Source organism: Elephantulus edwardii, unplaced genomic scaffold, assembly GCF_000299155.1.
Source record: "Elephantulus edwardii isolate Elephantulus edwardi_28Jun2011 unplaced genomic scaffold, EleEdw1.0 scaffold00350, whole genome shotgun sequence".
In the NCBI taxonomy this organism is placed as follows: Eukaryota; Metazoa; Chordata; class Mammalia; order Macroscelidea; family Macroscelididae; genus Elephantulus; species Elephantulus edwardii.
The window spans coordinates 36,253-57,737 of record NW_006400100.1 but is presented as its reverse complement, the minus strand read 5'-3'; the positions used below and the strand labels follow the sequence as shown (position 1 = coordinate 57,737).

Below are 21,485 nucleotides of genomic sequence, written 5' to 3'. Positions count from 1 at the left end.
TCCCTCTCCCTCTCCCTCTCCCTTCCCTTCTCCCCCCTCTCTCTCCCTCTCCCTCTCTCTCAGCAGCTGTTGATATGAACCACTGACCTCTTGGTTGACAGCCTGACACATAGCTCACCACATCACCAGGGCTCCTTAGGATTAGGAAAGAAGGGCTATTGAAGCGAACCAACAACAGAATATCAGGTAAGGTCCTATCACTTCCAGCGATTTCTAAGCAGCAGAGGAAAATGTGCAATCAGAACACAGTCAGACCAGGAACAGGCTGGTCCCGATGTTGGTGGGGTGGGGTCCAGACATGCAGATGCTTGTCCCTCTGACTTGCAGTGTCCAGTCTGTCAACTACATCTTGTAACTGTGCACATTATACTTGAGAAGCATGTTTGATCCCATTTGTGTGTGATACCCATCCCTGGAAACACCTGTCATCAGCTAAAATAAGAACCTGGAAGAACCTAAGAACTGGGGAGCACTTATACTATCAAACATAATCATGAATACTTTTAAGGTAATATGTGTACAGGTGTGCATCCTGGTGGCACAGTGTTTGAAGTGTTGGGATGCTATCCAAAAGGTTAATTGAACTCATCAGGCATTCATTCTGTGGAGAAGATTAAGCAGGCCCCACGGGCAGTTCTACTCTATCCTAAGAGTGTTTCTGTGAGTCAGAATGCCCTTGACATGCACATCTATATGTTGCTGCGTTGTTCACAATAGCAAAGAGATGGAAGCAACCCAAGTATCCATCAATAGATGAATGAGTAGAGAAACTTGTGGTATATTGAATACTATGCAGCACTGAAAAACAAGGAATAAAATATTATACAAAATGGGTGACCCTGGAGGACATGATGCTGAGTGAAATATCTCAGTCACAAAATGAAAAATACTGCATAATGCCATGGTCATAAAACAGGACTGACATGTGGGTTGGGGGAAACTAAGAAAAGAGGGGATAAATAATGAACACTGCATTGAAACAGATGAGGGAAAGAACTGTTTAAAAGGAAAATATGATTAAGTATTTGCATGACAAGAGTCCAGAATAAGAGGTGCATAGCAAAGTGGACTGTGGGATAGGCAGAAGGAGGAAATTGTGCAACAATGAAAGAATCTTTTCAAAGAGAAAAGTGAACTGGGGGGATGTAGAGAGGAAAATATACAATAATGAATGAATAGAAATTTAAGTTTTATGTAAACTTTTGTTAAAGAATTAATAAAAAAATCCACTTGACAGCAATGGGTAGACACAGACACATTCATTCTACCTACCTATCTTAACTATCTGTCCATCCACCTGTCTGTCTATCTATCTATCTATCTATCTATCTATCTATCTATCTATCTATCTATCTATCTATCTATCATCTAGGCTAATCTATTTGTCAATCTGCAAGTTCTGGTGGCATAGTCTGTAGGAAGTTGTGTTGCTAACTCACAGGAAGCATTTCTCTAGAGGGTCAAATCCACCAGCAGCTCCTCAGGAGAAAGATGGACCATGTGCTTCTATCTACAGCCTCAGAAAACTTGCTGAGGGTCAGCTATGAGTTGGTTCTAACTCAATGGCAATGAGCAAGTAAGTGATTTATACATATATACTGAAGCCAGCGGTGGCTCACTGGAGCAGTTGGGGCCAGTGGCCTAGATGCCAAGGGCTAGCCTGTCTAAGCTTTGTGGTGTAGACCCCACTGACCAGTTGCCCCTATGACTTTGATGGAGAGGAGCTACAGGAGGTCTGACCCAGTAGCTCCTGACACACTGTCCACATCTGGGTGGCGTGAATGGATAGGACACCATTTTAAGTCTTAACTGAATGAAGTGAGTGTGAGCCTAGCTGACAGCTGTCTGACTCCTTAATTCTCCCGCCTGCCTCTCCTCCCACCCCTCATCCTTTCTTGCTCTTCTAATTTGTTCACCTCAAATGCAATTTCCCCTTCCAAGGAGAAGGCAGGCACTCTACACAGACCCATCTCTGCTGTCACAGCTGAGGAACGCTTCATTGCCTCCTTCTGTGCAGTCAGGCAGTTCTGGAGAGTCCTGGGACCCTCCTTGTGCTTGCATCTGATCAAAACTACCACCCAGACCCTCTTGCAGCTGCAGACTGACAACAGGATTCCATTACTTACCCCTCTCTCTTCTGTTGTGTGATGGTAAGTGGAGGATCCTGCAGTGCTACACTTCACCACCCAGCACCTTGGCCACTTGCAGACCAATGGGCAGAGCTGACCCTGCCAAAGGCTTTTCAGTCCCAGTCAGAGCTGAGCTGTATGGTTTGGGGCTGCCTGATGGGAGCCTATGCCTGAATGCCAGAGAGAGTCTCTTGCCCCTCAGGGTGGCTGGGGCCAGTGTGGTTCTCAGGGAGCTTTTAAGGCTGGTCGGTCCTGTTGAGTCACATCTAGGTGTAAGCCCTGAGTCAGCATGCTTCCCCAGGATGGGTGCCGGGTGGGTGTGTCACCACCCAAGGAAGGATTAGGAGATGCAGGCTAGTGTGGAGTGGTCTCACAAGAGGCTTTCTCCAGGAAAACCAGACAGACAGGGAGATGCCTTCAGATGAGAAAACAATTTTATTTGTGAGAGATGAAACTTGTTTATTCAGCACACAAATCTTCTCCAACTCAGAACAACATCGAGACGGGAAGAGCTGAGAGAAGGGCCATGAGCTTAGGTGAGACTGCTCCCAGGTTAACTCATCCAGAAGGAAAAAGTAGCTCACAGAAATATTAGGCCACTTGGTCAGAATATAGCTTTACACATCATTTTCAAACAGTATTTTGCTTTTAGGGGCGCTGAAACTCCTCACGCTTTTCTGGAGTTGAAAGCACTTGTTTTAACTTCTTTGTCCAGACAAGCTTGCACTTGCCTCTGTGGGATCTGCCAGTTTACAGGCAAGCACTTGAGCTCGGAGTCTGTCCCTGGCTCTGGGAGACAGAATGCACTGTAGGGAGAGACAGAGTTAACCCATCTGGGTACAAAGCTGGAAGCCAGTATCACAGCACTACAGACAGGGACTGCTTCTTCACAGTGCTATCATAAACCTCAATAATAGCTATAAGGCTGTGGAGAGAAGGCTAGTTTTGCTGAGAAACCAAGTCAGCCATTCAACTGATTTTCTGAAAACCCAGGTCATTTTTCATGATATTTCTCTGTTACAGAGAAGCAGGATTAAAAAATCAAGCGATACAGAAAATAAGGACTTAATGTGTATGTACTAACAAGTACCAGTTTCTAGTAGATGTGAACCTATAGCAAGGACATAATCTGTTTACTAAGGATAAGACGTTATTTGTTAATAGCACATGTTATATGACATTTCGTATACTAATAATATGCTTGAGGCGCTTTGGTGGCTTCTAATGCACAGGCTGCACCTCTGATGGTTTGTGTTCACCAGTGGCTCCAAAGGAGAAAAAGATGAGCCGTCTCCTCCCCCACCACTCACAGCCTCAGAAAACCCAATGAAGGCAACTATGAGTCAGTTCTGACTTGATAGCAAAGAGATGATGATGATGAATAATGTATTATTCACAATAGAGCCCAGGTGGTGAAATGGTTAAAGCACTCATCAGTTAAACAAAAATGGGCAGTTTAGATCCACCAGTCACTCTGTGGGAGAAGTCACTCAGTCTGCTTCTGTAAAGATTTATAAGCTCAGAAACCACAGGGCAATTTTGCTCTGTCCTATAGGATTGCTGTGAGTCAGCACTGACTTGACAGTGGTGGAGTTAATTTTCAGCTATGGGTTGGTTCTGACTCGATGGTATACAAAAACAATAATGCATGGATACATACACACACATATATGTCTTATAACTTAAGAGTTATAGGATCATAACATTTTAGCTTCTCAGGAAAGTTAGTTCAAGTACCCAGAGTCTCACGCAGGCTAGGGAGCAGGGCATCATCTCAGCTGACTGAGAAGTGCTCTGCGTTTGGTGTTAATTGTAATCCCTCACCCACTGCCAAGGAGTCTCTCAGTGGCCCTCTGCAGGTTTCTGGGACTTGTAAGTTTTTATAGGAGACTCTGCCTTGTCCTCCTCCTACAAAGCAGCTGGTGGGGCAACTTTCTGCCCTTTCAGTTTAGCCGTGCAACACACGATGCACCAAGCCACCAACACTCCTGGAAGGCCCTTAGGTCCTGGAAAGACCTGACTCCTTTCAGCTTTTCCAGTGTAGTGTCTTTCTGCACATCTGGGACACAGTTCAAAGTGTACATCTCTGACTTTATTACAGTGGTGTTTTGAACCATGTTTTGGGCTGCTAACCAAAACCCAAACTCACCAGTTGCTCCATGGGGAGAGCAGTGGACTGCCTCCTCACAGTAAGATGTACAGTTTCAGAAGCCTGACCAAGGGCTGCCAAGAGTTATAATGGACTGGACGGCAGTTGATTTGGCTTGGTTTTGGGGCACTTGGGATGATCATAGGCAGCTCTGGTGACTTAGTGGTAAAGAGTTGTGCTGTAACTCCAAAGGCATGAAGTTCTAATCTACCATCCACTCTATGAGAGATGGGCAGTTTTTTCTCCTGTACTTTACTGTCTCTGAAAACCTGCTGGAGGGTCAGCTATGAATTGTTTCTTACTTGACAGTATATAACAACAACAACAGCAATGGAATGTTCATATTGCTAGAACAGACAGAATACAGCACTGTAACACACTAACTTTTAAGTAAATTTTGCTTCTTTCCAGTAGAAACTGCCACTTTAATGCTGTCTTCTGTTCATCAGTCATTGCCAGGAACTCATTAACCTAATCAGAGAAAGGAGAGAAACAAATGTTGTAGTAACCATAGGCTACTCATTCTGAAAACGTGAAACATAAACGGGCTCAAGAGATATGAGATTGTCTTCTTCAAGAAGCAGCTGGATTTTATTGATCGCAGGACCCTCTGCAGCCAGCCATGAATACAGAGAGAACTCCCTCAGCAAAGCAGAGGAACAAGGTCTTGTGGGAAAGTTTTCTGCTGCTGCTGCTGAATACACAAAGCAAATGACCAGGGCTGACTTGGAGATCCCACACCCTGCCACAGAATGGACCATTTATCTACTGTCACCTGACTATATATAACATGTCCTGTTCCTTGTATAGTCCACACTGGCTATGATTTTAATACATTGCATGCAAACGTCTGTTCAACAAATTCATGTGTGTTTAAACCAAGATGACTTTTCCCAAGGCCTTGTAGTAATGACTTAATTCCTATCAAATGCTCATCAAAACACGACTTTGGGTGTAGCTTTATACTCTGGGGAAGGCACTTTACCGTGCAGCCTAGCGTTTCCTCAGCGACAGATCCAGTGAGGCTGCATGAGTGGAGGGTGCCTGTGTGGTCAGTGAGGTCAACCAGTATATCAAAGCTAGGGGAGACAACTGGAAATGCCGAAGAGTCTGTGTTGCAAGTTGTACAAGTATTGGACGCTTCATTTACAAGGTAACCACAGTGCAAACTGAAAAGAAACAAAGAGAGTAATAAACCAAATGACAAGTTTGAGTTCTTTGGGAGCATAATCAATTAAAGGGATAAGCCAGTGAATAGAGTAGACCTGGTCATTAATCGATAAAGGTAGCCAGAGGGCTCTCTCTAGAGCTTGGCCTCATCTGCACCATTCGTTGTTTAACTTTTTTTAAAAAATTCATTTCAATGAACATTTACAGAGATTTTGGATTTCCATTCATTCATTGTTGCACTTTTCTCCCCACCCACCCCACCCCCACCCCCAGTTCACTCTCTCATGGTTTAACTTTTGCTGTTCCCTCCTCCTCTGAGATCCCTGCTCAGGCTCCTGGCCCAGCCCAGCTCCTTTTCTTCCTTGCCCCCAACCTCAGGCCTCACCCTTTCTATTCTCTGGGCAGCTGAGAGTTCTGTTCTATCCAGCACTGGGAGCTATTCTGCCCTACTTCACTCTGGTACTGTAGATGTGACCTTTTATTTGCCCATTGAGTTGGTGAGTCAAGAGGGGCAGAAAGTCTAGACTGTATCCCCTGAACATGTACAGAACAACAGTCCCTACATCACAATCCCACACATATATGGAAACAACAGTTTCCTGTGTCCCCTATACATGTACAGAAAAATCCTTGGGGAATTTCCAAGTTCTACTTCTTCATGATGTGGGTACCATTGGTTTTAGACTATCTCTTTAAGTGGTGACTTTATGTTGACCTGTATTTCTGAGGAGTCCTTCAGCCAGTCTGGACAAGAAGACTAATTCAAATTTTTCAAGTAGAGGCATGATCTGAAGATAGTGGCTGCCTGTCTAGCCATGAAATCAAATGTGTAGTAAAGTTTACATGCTTTCCCTCAGAGATCAATATTAGAGATGGAAGAGAAAATACTGAAGGCAAATATTTTAAAAGTATATTTTCAAAAAGTAAATACATAGCTTCATATTGTTGTTAGGTGCCATTGAGTCAAGTACAACTTAGTGACCCTGTGAACAACAGATCTGAGATGTGCCCTATCCTGCACCATCCTCCTGATTACTGATATATGTGATTCCATTGATCAGTGTTAATCCATCTTCTTTAGACTCCTCTCTTTCTCTGATCCTCTACTTTCCCCAGCATGTTTTTCCCAAGTATTGGCCCCTCCTGATAACAAGGTCAAAGTATATGAGACTGTTTCACCATCCCTGCCTCTAAGGAGCACCACTGTTGCATGTGGCCCAAGATATAATATTCTCTTGTTCTTTTGGCAGGCCATGAGATATTCCATACTCTTTTCCAACACTGCAACTCAAGGCATGACTTCTCCTCTTATCCTTAGTCACTCATTGCCCAACTTTTAGATGCATAGAAACAACTTTAAAGACCATGGCTTGGATTATGTACATTTTAGCCTTTAAATGGACATCTTATTCTTAAACACTTTGGAGGGATCTCAGACAGCTATTTTCCCAATGCAACATGACTTTTATTTACTTAACTGCTGTTACCATGTATGACAATCGTGGATCAAAGTAAAATTAAATTCTTGACAGCTTCAATCTTTTCACCATTTATTATAATGTTGTCTATTGCTCTACTGGTGAGGAATTCTGTTTTCTTGATGTTGGGATTTAATCTACATTGAAGGTAGTAGTCTTTTTATTTTCTGCAACAAGTGTTTTAAGTCCTCTTTACAAGCAAGGTTGTATCAACAGAATAATGCAAGATGTTTAGTCTTCCTCCCACCTTAATGCTACCTTCTTCTTCACATAGTCTAGCTTCTTTTTTTTTTAAAAAAAATATTATTTATTTAATGTGTGTACCATCAAATTGGATCTGACTGGTACAGGAGGCAATTGTTCCTCCTTCAGCAGAGCATCTGGTGGATTTGAACTGTGCAACTTTGGGATTGCAGTGCAGTTTCCTGCCACTAGGCCACCAGAGCTCGCCATAGTCTAGCTTCTTGAATCATTTGCTCAGCATACAGATTTAATTACATTAAATAATACATATAAAGGATACAACTCTGATACACACCTTTATTTATTTTAAACCATGTAATGTTCCCTTGTTTTAGATATGTACAGGTTTCACATGAGCACAGGTAAGGGTTATGGCATTCCCATTATTCTCAGTTTTATCCATAATTTGTTATGACCCACACAGTAGAGTGTCTTTGCATTGTCAGTAAAACACAAATAGACATCTATACCATATGTTGTTGTTTTTGTTATGTATCGTTGAGTCCCTTGCGACTCATAGCAACCCTATGTACAATAGCCCTAAACTCTGCTCTATCCTTTGCCAGTTACACTGTCTCTTACACACCCATCCTGATTACCCCAGTCACTGAATCAATCCACCTCATTAGAGGGTCTTCCCCTCCTGCGCTGTCTCTCCACCCTCCCAAGCATGATGGTCCTCTCCAAGGACCTGTCCCTCCTTACAACATGTCCAAAGTATGTCAGGCGAAGCCCCAGAATCCTTACCTTCAAGGAGCAGCCTGGTTTATCCCTCTCCAGGATGAATCTGTCTGTTTTCTTGGCAGTCCATGGTACATTCAATACTCTTCTCCAGCACCACAGCTAAAAGGCATCAATTCTCCTTCTATCCTACCTAGTCATTGTCCAAATCTCTGATGGATAACAAGTGATTGTGAAGACCATAGCCTGTATCAGATTCACCTTAGTCTCCAGAGTGACACCATTGCTTTTTAGTAGCCTGGAGAGGTCCCTAACAGCAGACTTTCCCATGGCAATGCGCCTTTTAATTTCCTGGCTACTGGTGCCAAGAGTGTTGACTGTGGAGCCAAGCAGACTAAAGTTGTTAACAATCTCAATCTCTTCACCATCCATCCTGATGCTGCCAATTGGTCCAGTGGTGAGAATCTTTGTCTTCTTGACATTGAGCTTCAATCCATACTGAAGGCTGCAGTCCTTGACCCTCTGCTGCAAGCATTTCAGGTCCTCCTCAGTTTCAGCAAGCAGGGTTGTGTCATCTGCATAAAGCAGATTGTTAATAGATCTTCCACCAATCCTGATGCCACACTTCTCCTCATAGAGACCAGCCTCCTGGATAATCTGTTCTGCATACAGGTTGAAAAGGTATGGAGATAGAATATATCCCTGGCATACACCTTTCCCAATTTTGAACCATGCAGTGTTTCCTTGCTCTGTTCTGATGACTGCCTCTTGGTTCAAGTATAGGTTTCGCATTAGCATGATTAAGTGTTCTGCGATTCCCATTCTTCTCAGAGTGAGCCATAGTTTGTTATGATCCACAGAGTCAAATGCCTTTGCATAATCAATGAAACACAGATAGACATTCTTCTGGTACTCCCTGCTTTCAGCTAAGCTCCATCTAACATCAGCTACAATATCCCTAGTGCCATGACCTTCTAAACCTAGTCTGGACTTCTGGCAGTATATAGATGCCCCCAAATTAGGTTTTCCAAATTTGAACACCAGATCAGAAAATGCTTTATTTTATTTTATTATTTTTGTGTGAGTGTACCATCAAATCAGATCTGACTTGTACAGGAGGAGATTGTCCCTCCTTTCCCGGCAGAGCATCTGGTGGATTTGAACCGTGCGCCTCTGGGATTATAGTTGCAGCTCCTTACCACTAGGCCACCAGAGCTCCCAGAAAATGCTTTAAAAAGCCATAAGTCAGTGTCATCTTGACTGTGGCAGTCCATACAAAACAATACATAATAGATAAAACTAGAAACACACTCACATACACACACAAAAATGGGGGAAGTCAGAGTGAGGGGGTAGACTGTAGCCAGGGCAATATCCTGGCTGTGAGCCTGACCTAGAGTTTTGTATAATCAATAATACAACTGGAGACAATGTGAAAAGTGTACTGAAATCTATTATTTTTTTACAATTTTTATTGTATTGTTTTTAAATGTACCATCAAATCAGATCTGACTGGTACAGGAGGAGATTGTCTCCTCCTTCTCCAGCAGAGCATCTGGTGGATTTGAACCGCATACCTCTGGGATTGCAGTGCAGTGTCTTGCCACTAGGCCACCAGAGCTCCCTAGAAATCTATTATTTATGATTACATATGAACCTACAATTATCTCAATAAAATAACTATTAAAAATCCACAAGGAGATTTTCACAATATGATTTTAAATACTTCTTGCAGGTATATTTTGACTAAGATTATTAAGCCTCCTCAGGTTGACTTTTCCATGCAGGTGGTTGTTATGTATCATCAAGTTGGAACCAATTCATAGCTGACTGTCCAGCGGGTCTTCAGAAGCATTAAATATCATGGGAGAAGACTGCTCATCTTTCTTCCACTGAGAAGCTAGAGGATTTGAACCATCTGCCTTTGGGTTAACATGGCAACTCCTGACACTAGGCCACCAGAGTTCTCAGGCAGGTAGGTATTATATTTCATGTAGTGTGTGTGTTGGAAATCCTATAGATCATGTAGTTGACAATATCTTTTTAATACTGTCATTTGGCATGGTAACCAAAGTAATTATCTACTAAATTACAAGACAATAATTTTGTCATCCCAGTTAAATGTTTCTGTTGATACGGCATTTTTTTATCTTTTAGGATTACAGAAAAATAGCAGATTAAATTTTACTTGAAAAGGAAATTATAATCTTTGAATAAAATTATTTGGTATGGAAACTCTTCAACTGAAGTCATTCCTCTATGTCTTTCAAATATATAACGAACACCTTTGAATTTTACAGAGCTTAAACTTACTAGTAAGAACTGATTTTTTCCCCCCATAAAAATGATAAGAAGTGCCTGGGCCCTTGGGACTATGGGTCTTAGTCCCCTTTGAGCCTGTAACAAAACTCATTCCTGTGGCTAAACAACCTATTTAACCTTTGGCTAAACAACAAATAGGCCTATAATGTGACCAATAACATCAGGGAGGAACACACTACTTAGAACAATCAACCATAGGAGATCAGAGGTGCAGCACTTGCCCAAGGATGAATCCCAGAAGACAGGGAGGGGTAGGATATAGGAATGAATAGATGGGAGAATCATGGGTGGGTAGAAGATGGAGAGTGCTGCTGCAGCATAGATATTGTAACTAATGTCACAGAACAAGATGTGTCTGAATGGTCAAGTGGAAAATGAATTTACTTAAATATTGTGCTTTAAAGCACAATTTTTTTTTAAGAAAGAGAAATGGATTTTGATTCTTACAAAGATGAACCTGCTAGAAGTAACTTAGCTTCTTACCATCTATTTCGAACTACTTTTGTTGTTTCATCATCGATGCTCAGAGCAGAAATGTAAGCGTAAAGAATGCCACAAAAAGGATCTGCTTTATCTTCCTCCTTCAAAGTTTTCCCCTTTATCTGCTTCACGGTGTAGACATCAGATATTGTGTTTACTAAAATAAAATAAAACAAAACACATAATTAAGTGATTCCAGTTTACATATATTCTAAGAACTACAAAGGATTATATAAAAATAGAAAAGTTACAAAGCCAAGTAAGAATATACACTAGTTTAAGTAGCAGGAATAGTATTAATTTGTTATATTAAAACTGATTATAGAAATAGACAAACAAGAAAAAATAAGATGAAAAGGGAAAGGATAAGCTATCAGTCATCAGTAAAATGAAGCATTTCTGATGATCAAAAGAGTGATAAAATTGATGAATGGGATCTTCTAAAGATTAAATCTTTGTGCTCATCAAAGTTTTTTTCCAACAGAGTGAAAAGAAAAGCCTACCAACTGGGAACAACCATTCATTTGGCAATACCATTTCAGACAAGGATCTCATAACAAAAGTTTACAGAAGACTCCTGGGCCTCCAGAAGAAAAAGACCAATAACCCAATTAAACAATGGGAAAAGGACATGGAAAGACTTTTCACAGAGGATGACATTCAGGTGGCCAACAGACACATGAAGAAATACTCTAAAACACTAGCAGTAAGAAAGATCAAAATCAAAACCACAGTGAGATACCATCTCACCCCAGTAGCAGTGGGAAAGTTTAGTAGGGCAGAATCTATCAATGCTGGAGGATGTGGAGAGGTGGGAATTCTCACGCACTCTTGGTGGGTTTATAAGATGGTACAATTACTCCAGAAGGCAGTTTGGTGTTTCCTCAAAAAGCTGAACATAGAAATTCCAGATGGCCCAGCTATTACACTGGGAAATTAGACCTAAGACACAAGTGGAGATTTGTATACCAATGTTCACAGCAGCATTACTTACAGTCACAAGAACATGGAAACAGTCCAAAGGTCCAACCACAATCAAACGGTTTGAAAGACTGTGGTACATTCATATGAATGCTGTAGAATACTATACAGAGCAGGGAAGCACTTGCTGGATTGGAATTGGGAAAGAAATGTGCCAGGGTAGAATTCTCTCCCCATACTTATTCAATCTATATGCTGAGCAAATCATCTGAGAATCTGGACTCTATGAGGAGGAGTGTGGCTTCAGGATTGGAGAGAGACTCATCAATAACCTGTGTTATGCAGATTATACAATCTTGCTTGCTGAAAGTGATGAGACCTTGAAGCATTTGTTACAGAAGATCAAGGAATACAGCTCTCGATATGGATTGCATCTCAATGTCAAGAAAACAAAGATTCTTACCCCTGGACCAATCAATAGACAACATCATGGTGGATGGAGAGGATACTGAATCTGTCAACAGTTTCATCTTGCTTGGATTCACAATTAACATGCTTGGTATGAGCAGTCAGGAAATAAGGAGACACATTGCACTGGGAACATCAGCAGTTAGGGATCTTTCCAAATTATTGAGGCGTAGTGATGTCAGTTTGAAGACTAAGGTGTACCTAATCAGGCTATAGTCTTTCCGATGACTAGCTATGCATCAGGGACCTGGACAATGAATAAAGATGATGGAAAAGATATGATGCCTTTGAGCTGTGATGTTGGAGAAGAGCACTGAATATCCCATGGACAGCCAAGAGAACGAAGAGATATGTCTTGAATATGGTGCAGCTAGAGTGCTCTTGGAGGCAAGAATGATGAGGCTTTGCCTCACATACTTTGGATATGTTGCTAGGAGGGACTGTTCCTTGGAAAAGGACCTGATGCTGGGAAGGGTGGGGGTTAGCAAAGGAGAGGAAGACCCTCAACCAGGTGGACTGGCATGGTGACTGCTGAAATGGGCTCTAGTGTGTCAGGAAGTGTGAGGATGGTGCAGTATAGAACAGGGTTAAAAAAAAAACAGGGTTCAGATCTTTTGTTCACAGCGTTGCTATGAGTCATGCTCGACTCACTGGCACCTAATAACAACAACAGAAGGGTACCAAAAGGCTAATAAAAACATTGACTTCACTAATCATTGTATGTTGTTGTTGTTGCTATATGCTGCTGAATCACCTGCGACTCACAGTAATCCTGTGTACAACAGCTCTGAAGCCTGCTCTGTCCTGAGCCTGTCTCACTGACTCCAACAGACCTACCCCCATTGCCCTAGTTACTGCATCAATCTATCTCATCCAGGGTCTTCCTCTCCTGGCCACATGCCCAAAATATGTGAGACAGAGCTTAAAATCCTAGCCTCCAAGGAGAAACTTGGTTTCACCCTCTCCAAGACATACCTATTTTTTTCTTGGTTGTCCACGGTTTGTTCAAGACTCTTCTCTAGCACCACAACTCAAAGACATCAATTCTTCTGTCATCCTTCATCACTGTCCAAATCTCTGATGCATAGCAAATAATTACGAAGACCATGGTCTGGATTAGGTGCACCTTAGTCTCTGGACTGACATCATTGCTTCTCAGTACTCTGGAGAGGTCCCTGACAGATTTACCTAACGCAATTAATTTTTTTATTTCCTGACTGCTGGTCAAAGGGTGCTGACTGTGGAGCCAAGCAATCTGTAACTGTTAACAACCTCAATCTCTTTTTCATCCATCATGGTGCTACCAATTGGCCCAGTGGTGAGAATCTTTTACTTCTTGATGTTGAGCTTCAATCCATATTGAAAACTATAGTCTTTGACCTTATGTAGCAATGCTTCAGGTCCTCTTCAGTTTCAGCACGCAAGGTTGTGCCATCTGCATAATGCACGTTGTTGATGAGTCTTCCTCCAATCCTGATGCCACATTCCTCCTCATAATGTCCAGTCTCCTTAATGATCTGTATATAGATTGCATATAGATTGAAAAGGTATGGAGATAGGACACATCTCTGATGCACATCCTTCCTGATTTTGAACCATGAAGTGTTTCCCTGCTCTGTTCTGAGGACTGCTTCCTGCTCCCAGTATAGGTTTCACATAAGCACAATCAAGTGTTCTGGGATTCTCATTCTCCTCAAGGTTAACCATGGTTTACTGTGATCGACACAGTCAAATAGCTTTGCACAATCAATGAAACACAGATAGATATCCCTCTGGTACTCTTTGCTTTCTGACAGGATTCATCTGACATTGGCAATAATATCTCTAGTGCCACAATCTCTCTTAAATCCAACTTGTATTTCTCAAAGTTCTCTGCCAATGTTCTGTTCCAGTCATTTCTGGATAATCTTCAGCAGGATTTTGTTTGCATGCGATATGAGTGATATTGTATAATAATTTCCATACTCTGTCAAATCACTTTTTTTTAAAATGGGAATAAATATGGATCTCTTCCAGTCAGGTGGCCAGGTGGTTGTCCTCCAGATTTCTTGGCACAACCTGGTGAGCATGTCCAGGGCAGCTTCTGTTTTTTGAAATATGTTCAATTGGTATTCCATCAATTCTTCAGGCTTGTTTTTTGCCATTTCTTTCAGAGCAGCTTGATCTTCCTCCTTCATCACCACTGCCTCTTGATCATATGTTGTTTCTTGAAAGTCTTCTGTGTCAACCAATTCTTTTTGGTACAGTGACTGTATATTCCTTCCATGTTCTTTTAATGTTTCCTGGATCATTCAATATTCTGCCCATAGCATCCTTAACTATTGCAACTTGAGGCCTGAATTTTTTCTTTAGTTCCCTCAGCTTAAAAAATACATTAAAATAATAAAAAAAGAAATGCATATCAAGTTCGGCTCTTTTGAATTTTGAACTCCAGTTCTTTGCACATTATAATACTTTACTTTCTCTTCCCATGCTGCCCTTTGAAATCTTCTATTCAGCCCCTGAACATGTTGATTTCTTCCCTTTTCTTTGGCTTTTCGGCACTCCAGTGCAATATTCAGAGTCTTTTCTGGCACCATTATGGTCTTTTATTCTTCTTCTGTCTTTGTACTGACCTTTTGTATTCTTCGTGGATGATATTCTTGATATCCTTTCACAGCTCATCTGGTCTTCATTCATTAGTGTTCAAGGCCTTAAACCTGTACCTGAGTTGGTTTTTAAGCTCAGGTGGTCAAATTTTGATTCCTGTGGATTTTATTTGTCCTTCTTTAACTTTAATTTTAACTTCCATATGAGTAGTTAATGGTCTATTCTGCAATCAGCACCTGGCCTAGTTTTCACTGCTGATATTGAACTTCTCCAACTATTCCTTCCACAGATATAATCAATCTGATTCTTGTGCACACCATGAAGTGAAATCCACGTGTATAGCCTGTGTTTTCAACAGTTTCTACTTAGAGGACAAATAATACCCCACACAGAGAGGGAGGAATTCTCAGACACTGTTGGTGGAAGGGTAAACTGGTACAAACTTTGGAAAGTTATTTCAGCAAATATCTGAAAAAGGAATTCTACTCCTAGTTGTAACTCAATGGAAACACAGATAATTTACACGACTTGTAAAAAAATACATAGACGCTTTTGTAATAGAAGGGGAAAACGGAATCAGTGAAATAGAAAAATATGTAGTGGTATATTCCATAGGGCTGTAATCTGACTTAAAGGCAATGGGGTTGGTTTTTACATTCTTTTTTTTATTAAATTTTATTAATTTTAATGAACATTTACAGAGATTTTGGGTTTCCATTCATTCATTGTTGCACTATTTTGTCTACCCTCCCCTCCAGGTCGTTCCTCTTTTTTTTCTTCCCCTTGAAAGTCTGTTTTAATTGTCCAATTGCCACGGTGCTTGTCAAAGCCAGTTCTGATTAATCTCCTTTGTCAGTGTGTCCTTTGCCATTCCCTATCATTCCTTCCTGAGAGAGACTTCACCCTGATTCATAAGAAAAAGGGGATGGCATATTCTCTTAGCTACTTCCTGCTAAAAAGGGACGCTGTAGGTTTCAGGGTGAAGATCTTCTCTCATTACTCTAAAGGGCCCATTTGGCAATAGGAAACATGTAGACTATTGTGGAGATTGATTTTGGAATTTATATGCACTGTTATCAATTATGTTTAGCTGTACATATTTATATCCTTGAAGATGTATCATGGAACTGTTGGAGCCTAAAAGGCATAAATTTAACTAACAAGTTAAAAGTACATGAGTCAAAAATTAAAAAGCAATAATATTCCAAGTAGAGGTTCTAACAGCAGCACAAATCAAGGTAAAGAGGGAAAGTAGTTCTTAAAATAAAAGGCCTATTGACTAGCACTTTGTCTATTATCGTATAAAGGTTAGGAACCACAAGATGTAGAGGCGCAACTATGTCATTTATTGTTCTTAAGTCCTGGAGCAAATTCAATCTATCACTGGGTTGTAGTTTTTACATTCCTAAGTAGAACAGTACATCAATGAATATTAACATTCTGCACAGCAAGATGGCACAATCTCACAAATGCAATGTCAAGCAAAAGAGAGGTGTCACAAGAGTGAGTATTCTTAATATGGCTTTAATTGAAAAAGTTTAAAACAGGCAATATTAATCTATGGCTTTTATGGCATTAAGGTGGGAGGGGTATTCTGGGAATTGGCATTTGTAATCTAGCTAGGAGAAGGTTGATGCTGTACACACTATGGGAAAAAGCACTGAGTTGTCCATCTAGAATTGGCTTTCTTTTTTGTCTATGTTATACTTCAATTTTATGTTTACCTTAAAAATATATAATATCTTGACTCAGATTCAGTTAATATTATTTAAAGAAAGAGAAAAAAATAATCACTAACCTTGGAAAGGTAATTCAGAAAAGTGAAGAGCTCCAGAATATGAGGCACATTACAAAGTAATAGGAGGGGGAAGAAGGGAAAGAGGAATCTGCAGAACAATGAAGAATATTTCTTTTTTAAAAAAAGAAAGTGAACTGGCCGAAGGTGAAGGGCAGGGGATGGAAGAAAATGTCCAACAATGAATGAATGAAAATCCAACTTTTCTGTAAACTTTTGTTAAATAAAAATTAAAATAAAAAAATTATTAAAAAAAGGATAACAAAGTAAGAGATACTTCCTATCTCAGAAATGACTATAGCTACAGTAGTAAAAAAAGAAAAGCTTACAACAACAGGCACACATAGCAATGGAACAGAACTGAAATAATAAAAGTACATTTATTCACCTGTGTGTAATTGATTTTTGACAAAAAGCCAAAATACCTTAAATGAGGAAGAGACAATCTCTTTAGCAAAAGGTGCTGACAAAACGGAATATTGATTTGCAGAAAAATAAACAAGATCCATATCTCACACCATATAGAAAAACCAACTCAAGATGGATCCAAGATCTAAATGTAAAACCTTAATCTATAAAGACCATCAATGAGAAAATAGGGACAAACTTAGGACCTCTAATTTATGGCAAAATTTATCAAACATAACTAAAAACTTACAAACAGCAGAGACAAACAAGACAATTTTGGTTTAAAAAATATCAAACATTTATGTGCATCAGACATTTATATGCATCTCTAAAAGAGCAGAGAGAACCTACAGTCTGGAGAAAAAAAATAACAATATATATGACAAGAGACTAATCTCTCAAATTTAATGAAGCTTCAATAACAGAATGATAATACTATTAAAAAAATAGGCAAAGGATCTGAATAGATCGTTCATTAAAGAAGACATTTAGGAGACCAACAAATACAGAAAGATCAATAGCTATCAGAGAGATGCAAATCAAAACAACAACAAAATATTACCCTGGCAATAATAGAAACTATTAAAATCAGAAAACAAAACATGCTGGAGAGGATATAGGAAAATTGGAACTCCTTATATTGCTGGTGGAATTGTAAAATAGTACATGCATTGTGGAAAACAGTATGGTGCTTCCTTAAAAAGTTAGAAATAAACATATCATATGTTCCAGTAGTCTAAGTTATATATCTTAGAGAAATAGAGTTGTGACACAGCAGATCTCTGCATACCTACATTCACTACAGCATTACCATTCCCAATACCAAAGAGGTGGAAATGAAATGCCCAGAAAAGATGAACAAGCTATAGTAAAAACACAGGCATGTTACTCAATCTTAAAGAATAACAATAAATCTGAGAAACATTTCATAGCAGGGATGAACCTGAAGGATACTGAGTAAAAGAAGTAAATTGTAAAAGAACAAATATGAGACTATCATAATAAAAAGTCAAGAAAAGGTTTATACACAGCTAACATTCTGTTATGGTTATCAAGGATGGAAAGGGATCACTAAATAGTGACTACGTATAAATCTGGGTGAAGGGTAAGGAGGTCTTAACAACATGGTCAAGGCTAAGGAAGACAATGGGAGGTATGAAAAAGTAAAAGGCAACAACAGCAAATGTTACAATTCTGCAACAATAGTAACATCAAACAGTAATTTATGAGTGGATCCACAGGTAGGTATGTAATTGGAATAGGTGTGTCACAGTGTGTATGTCTATGAAAGTACACAGACACACACACATATGCACACACACACGTAGGTTTGGATAAGGCTACTTTTACATCTGTGTTAGTATGTGATGTAAATATAACCAGACATATAGTAAAGCCTACAAAAGCAAAGTTATGCAAATCACTTAGCTATACCCAACTTAGCTATACTCAACTACCTTGAGAGACTGAGGCACTGGGCTTGAAGTTTTAGGACCACAATCTCAGGGGAAATATAGGGCAACATAACTCATAAAGCCAACATTCTATATCCTTCTTTGGTGAGAGAAAGTCATTTAGGTACTGTTGAATCTGCTCTGACTCAATCTTATGAACTCAATCTTATGCTGTATGGACAACAGAACAAAACCTTGCCCAATCCTGCACTAATCTTATAATATCTGCTATACTTAAACCTATTGTTGCAGTTACCGTATAAATCCATCTCCTTGAACACCTTCTTCTCCTTCACTAGTCCTCCACTTTTCCAAGCATCATGTTTTCTTACAAGCACTGATTCCTTCTAACAACATACCATAACAAGTATGTCAGATGAAGTCTCACTCACCATTTTTGTTTCTAAGGAACATTCTGGCTACACTTCTTCCAAGACAGACATAAAACCCCAAAAATCTTTGCATGATCTTTCAGTCTTCTTGTGCTGGAAACACACAGACATCTGTTACCTGCCAGTGTATGATCTGGGGCCAGCTTTCCATTGGCCACCAAAATGTCAAAGGGTATTTCTGCATATAAGCGCTAATCAAGTTTTCCTCCAGAAGCATCAAGAAACTTAGCTACTGCTTCCAAATCACTACCAGTTTCAATTAAGCCATCTCTTTTTCATGTTTTAAAATGCTGGCCTGATAGCATTGGCTTTTGCTGATTTTGATTATTTATAAAAGACATGCTAAATTAAGGCAAAAAGAGACCGTGCAAGCATATGCTCAGGTTTTTAACAAGTTAATCAGCTGGTAAAAATACCTGGAGAATGGATGTGACTATGAAGTTAAAAAGCTGCTGCTGTTCTTAAAGGGTTTTTCTGAGTCAGAGAGGAACAAGCTAGCTCTATCGACTGGTGTTCTTCTGGCTAATGGAACACTTAATGCATCCATTCTTAACAGCCTTTATAATAAGAATTTGGTTAAAGAAGGGGTTTCAGCAGATTTTGCTGTAAAGCTCTTTAAATCATGGATAAATGAAAAAGATATCAATGCAGTAGCTGCAAGTCTTCGGAAAGTCAGCACGGATCACAGACTGATGGAACTTTTTTCTGCCAATAAGCAATTTCAGCTTGCTCAGCTCCAAAATCAAGCAATCAAGCTCTTGCCACCAGCAATCAGGAAATCAAAAGATTAATTGAACTGGGAAAATAAGCAGCCAGGGACCTCTCCAGAGTACTCAGAAGCAAAGCTATCAGTGTAGAAACTAAGGTGAGGCTCTAGGGAGGCTGAAACCACGTTTCTCCTTGGAGGTTAGGATTTTGAAGCTCTGTCTCACATACTTTGGGCACCTGCCTAGGAGGGACTGGTCCTTGGAGAAGGAATCACGTTTGGAAGGATGGAGAGACACCTGGATGAGATGGATTGACGTAGTGACTGGGGTAATGGGGGTAGGTGTGTCAGAGTCAGTGACATTTGCCCAGGATACGGCAGGATTCAGACCTGTTGTGGGCACAGTGTCACTTAGTCGCAGGTGACTTGACAGTACATAACAATAACAACAAGTAGCAAAGTGTTGAACACTTCACAAAGTATTTCACGGCAGCAGGTTTGAAGGTGCTTTTGGAATACGTTAGAAATCAGCAAACCAGAGGAGCTTGGAAGGAGCTCTAGGAAGAACTGCAAGAACAGATGTCTTGTTAAGGATATGTCAAGGATACGACGTTTTACATGTCAAGGAGAAGATGGAAAAAACCCCAAACCAACAAACCCCGCAACATCCCAGAATCTATTGTCATTGGAATAGTTTAGTCAAGTATAATGAGGACTGTGGAATGGAGGAGTTTGCAGCAAGCCATCAAACACTTGTAGCCCTGTACATTACTTAAGGTCAGTCCAAGCTGACTCTGTTACTGAAGATTCAGGAGTATTGCTACAACAATTCATTTCATGAAAGCCTTTCAGAATATAGTGGTGCTCTTTTATAAAGCTGAAGTCCTGAGTGAAGAGCCCATCCTGAAGTGGTATAAAGATGCAAGTGTTGTAAAAAGGGGGAAATATCTTCTTTGAGCAAATGAAAATATTTGTAGAGTGGCTCGAAAATGCTGTAGAATCTGAGTCTGAAGCTGAAGAAGGTGACTGAATTTTGAAAGTACACCTTCAGTAAAGGGAGTTGTACATAAATTGTCATGTCTCATGTGTCTTGGTTTTTATATATCTTCCTACCTCCCTACGTCAAGCATGAATATAAGGGCTTTCATGGCAAATTTTACTTTAGCTGTTTCTATGGTTTCTGGAAATATTTGGTCTCATTTCTAAAACCATGTTTTAAGTAGCTACAGGAGCTACATTTGAATCTAATATTGCATTAGTTGTTTTAGTTATCTCTACTTCCTGTATTTTCTACTAAAATAATGTAATTAAGACCTTCATAATGAACAGTCCACTTTATTCCCTGGGTTTTCTATATAAGAAATTTTCAAATATGATTTGGTTAAAACCAATTTGTTATAAGAATTCTGTTTGCAAATTGAACTGCAAAAGTATAAAAATATTATCACAAATGGACCAATAACAACATCACAATGAATGGAAAAGAGATTGGGGTTATCAATGTTTTAATTTTACTTGGATCAACACTCAACATTCATAGAAGCAATGGTCAAGAAATCAAATGACATTATACTGGGCAAATCTACTTTCAAGGATCTTTTTAAAGTGCTCAAGAGCAAGGATGTCACTTTAAAATCAGTCATGGTGAAAAGCTTCTGGGATCTTAAAAGCTTGCTAGTGGCCATCTAAGAAAAAATTGTTGATCTCTTTCTATCCAGAACAAAGAAGAGCAAAGCAAGTTAAAAACTCATGTAAACAATTAATCCAAAGGACTAAGGAATTTATGAATTTATGAAACAAAATCCTCACTAGACTGAGTTCAGAAGAACTAGATGGTGCCCAGCTACCAATGCTGCTTTGTTCAGGATCACAATAGAATGTCCTGGAGAAATCTGTAGACCAAAATTAAAATCCTAAAGTATGCCAGACTTGCAGTCTGCTAGAGACTAGTGAAGCTCCCAAGACTGGCCTATACAACCTTCAATCCTAGAATGAAACCACTCGCACCAGATCACCTTTAGTCAAACAGAGTCTTTTTTAAAAAAATTGAGATTTTAATGAAGGTTTATAGAGAACATGGATTTACACTGATTTATTTTT

General features: G+C 39.9%; 1 protein-coding gene and 1 pseudogene across 1 annotated transcript in view; one reads left to right on the top strand and one right to left on the bottom strand.

The window, feature by feature from the left end:
- Positions 1-2,827: 2,827 nt before the first annotated feature.
- Positions 2,828-21,485, bottom strand: part of MEIOB (meiosis specific with OB domains) — a gene marked incomplete at its 5' end in the record, with an annotated part of 49,567 nt that continues 30,909 nt past the window's right edge. Inside the window, 4 exons of the mRNA XM_006901915.1 lie at positions 2,828-2,935; positions 4,663-4,749; positions 5,264-5,447; positions 10,656-10,809. Of these exons, the coding sequence (XP_006901977.1) occupies positions 2,828-2,935; positions 4,663-4,749; positions 5,264-5,447; positions 10,656-10,809 (533 nt within the window). The remainder of the gene's footprint in view (positions 2,936-4,662; positions 4,750-5,263; positions 5,448-10,655; positions 10,810-21,485) is intronic.
- LOC102847186 lies at positions 11,454-20,415 on the top strand (annotated as a pseudogene).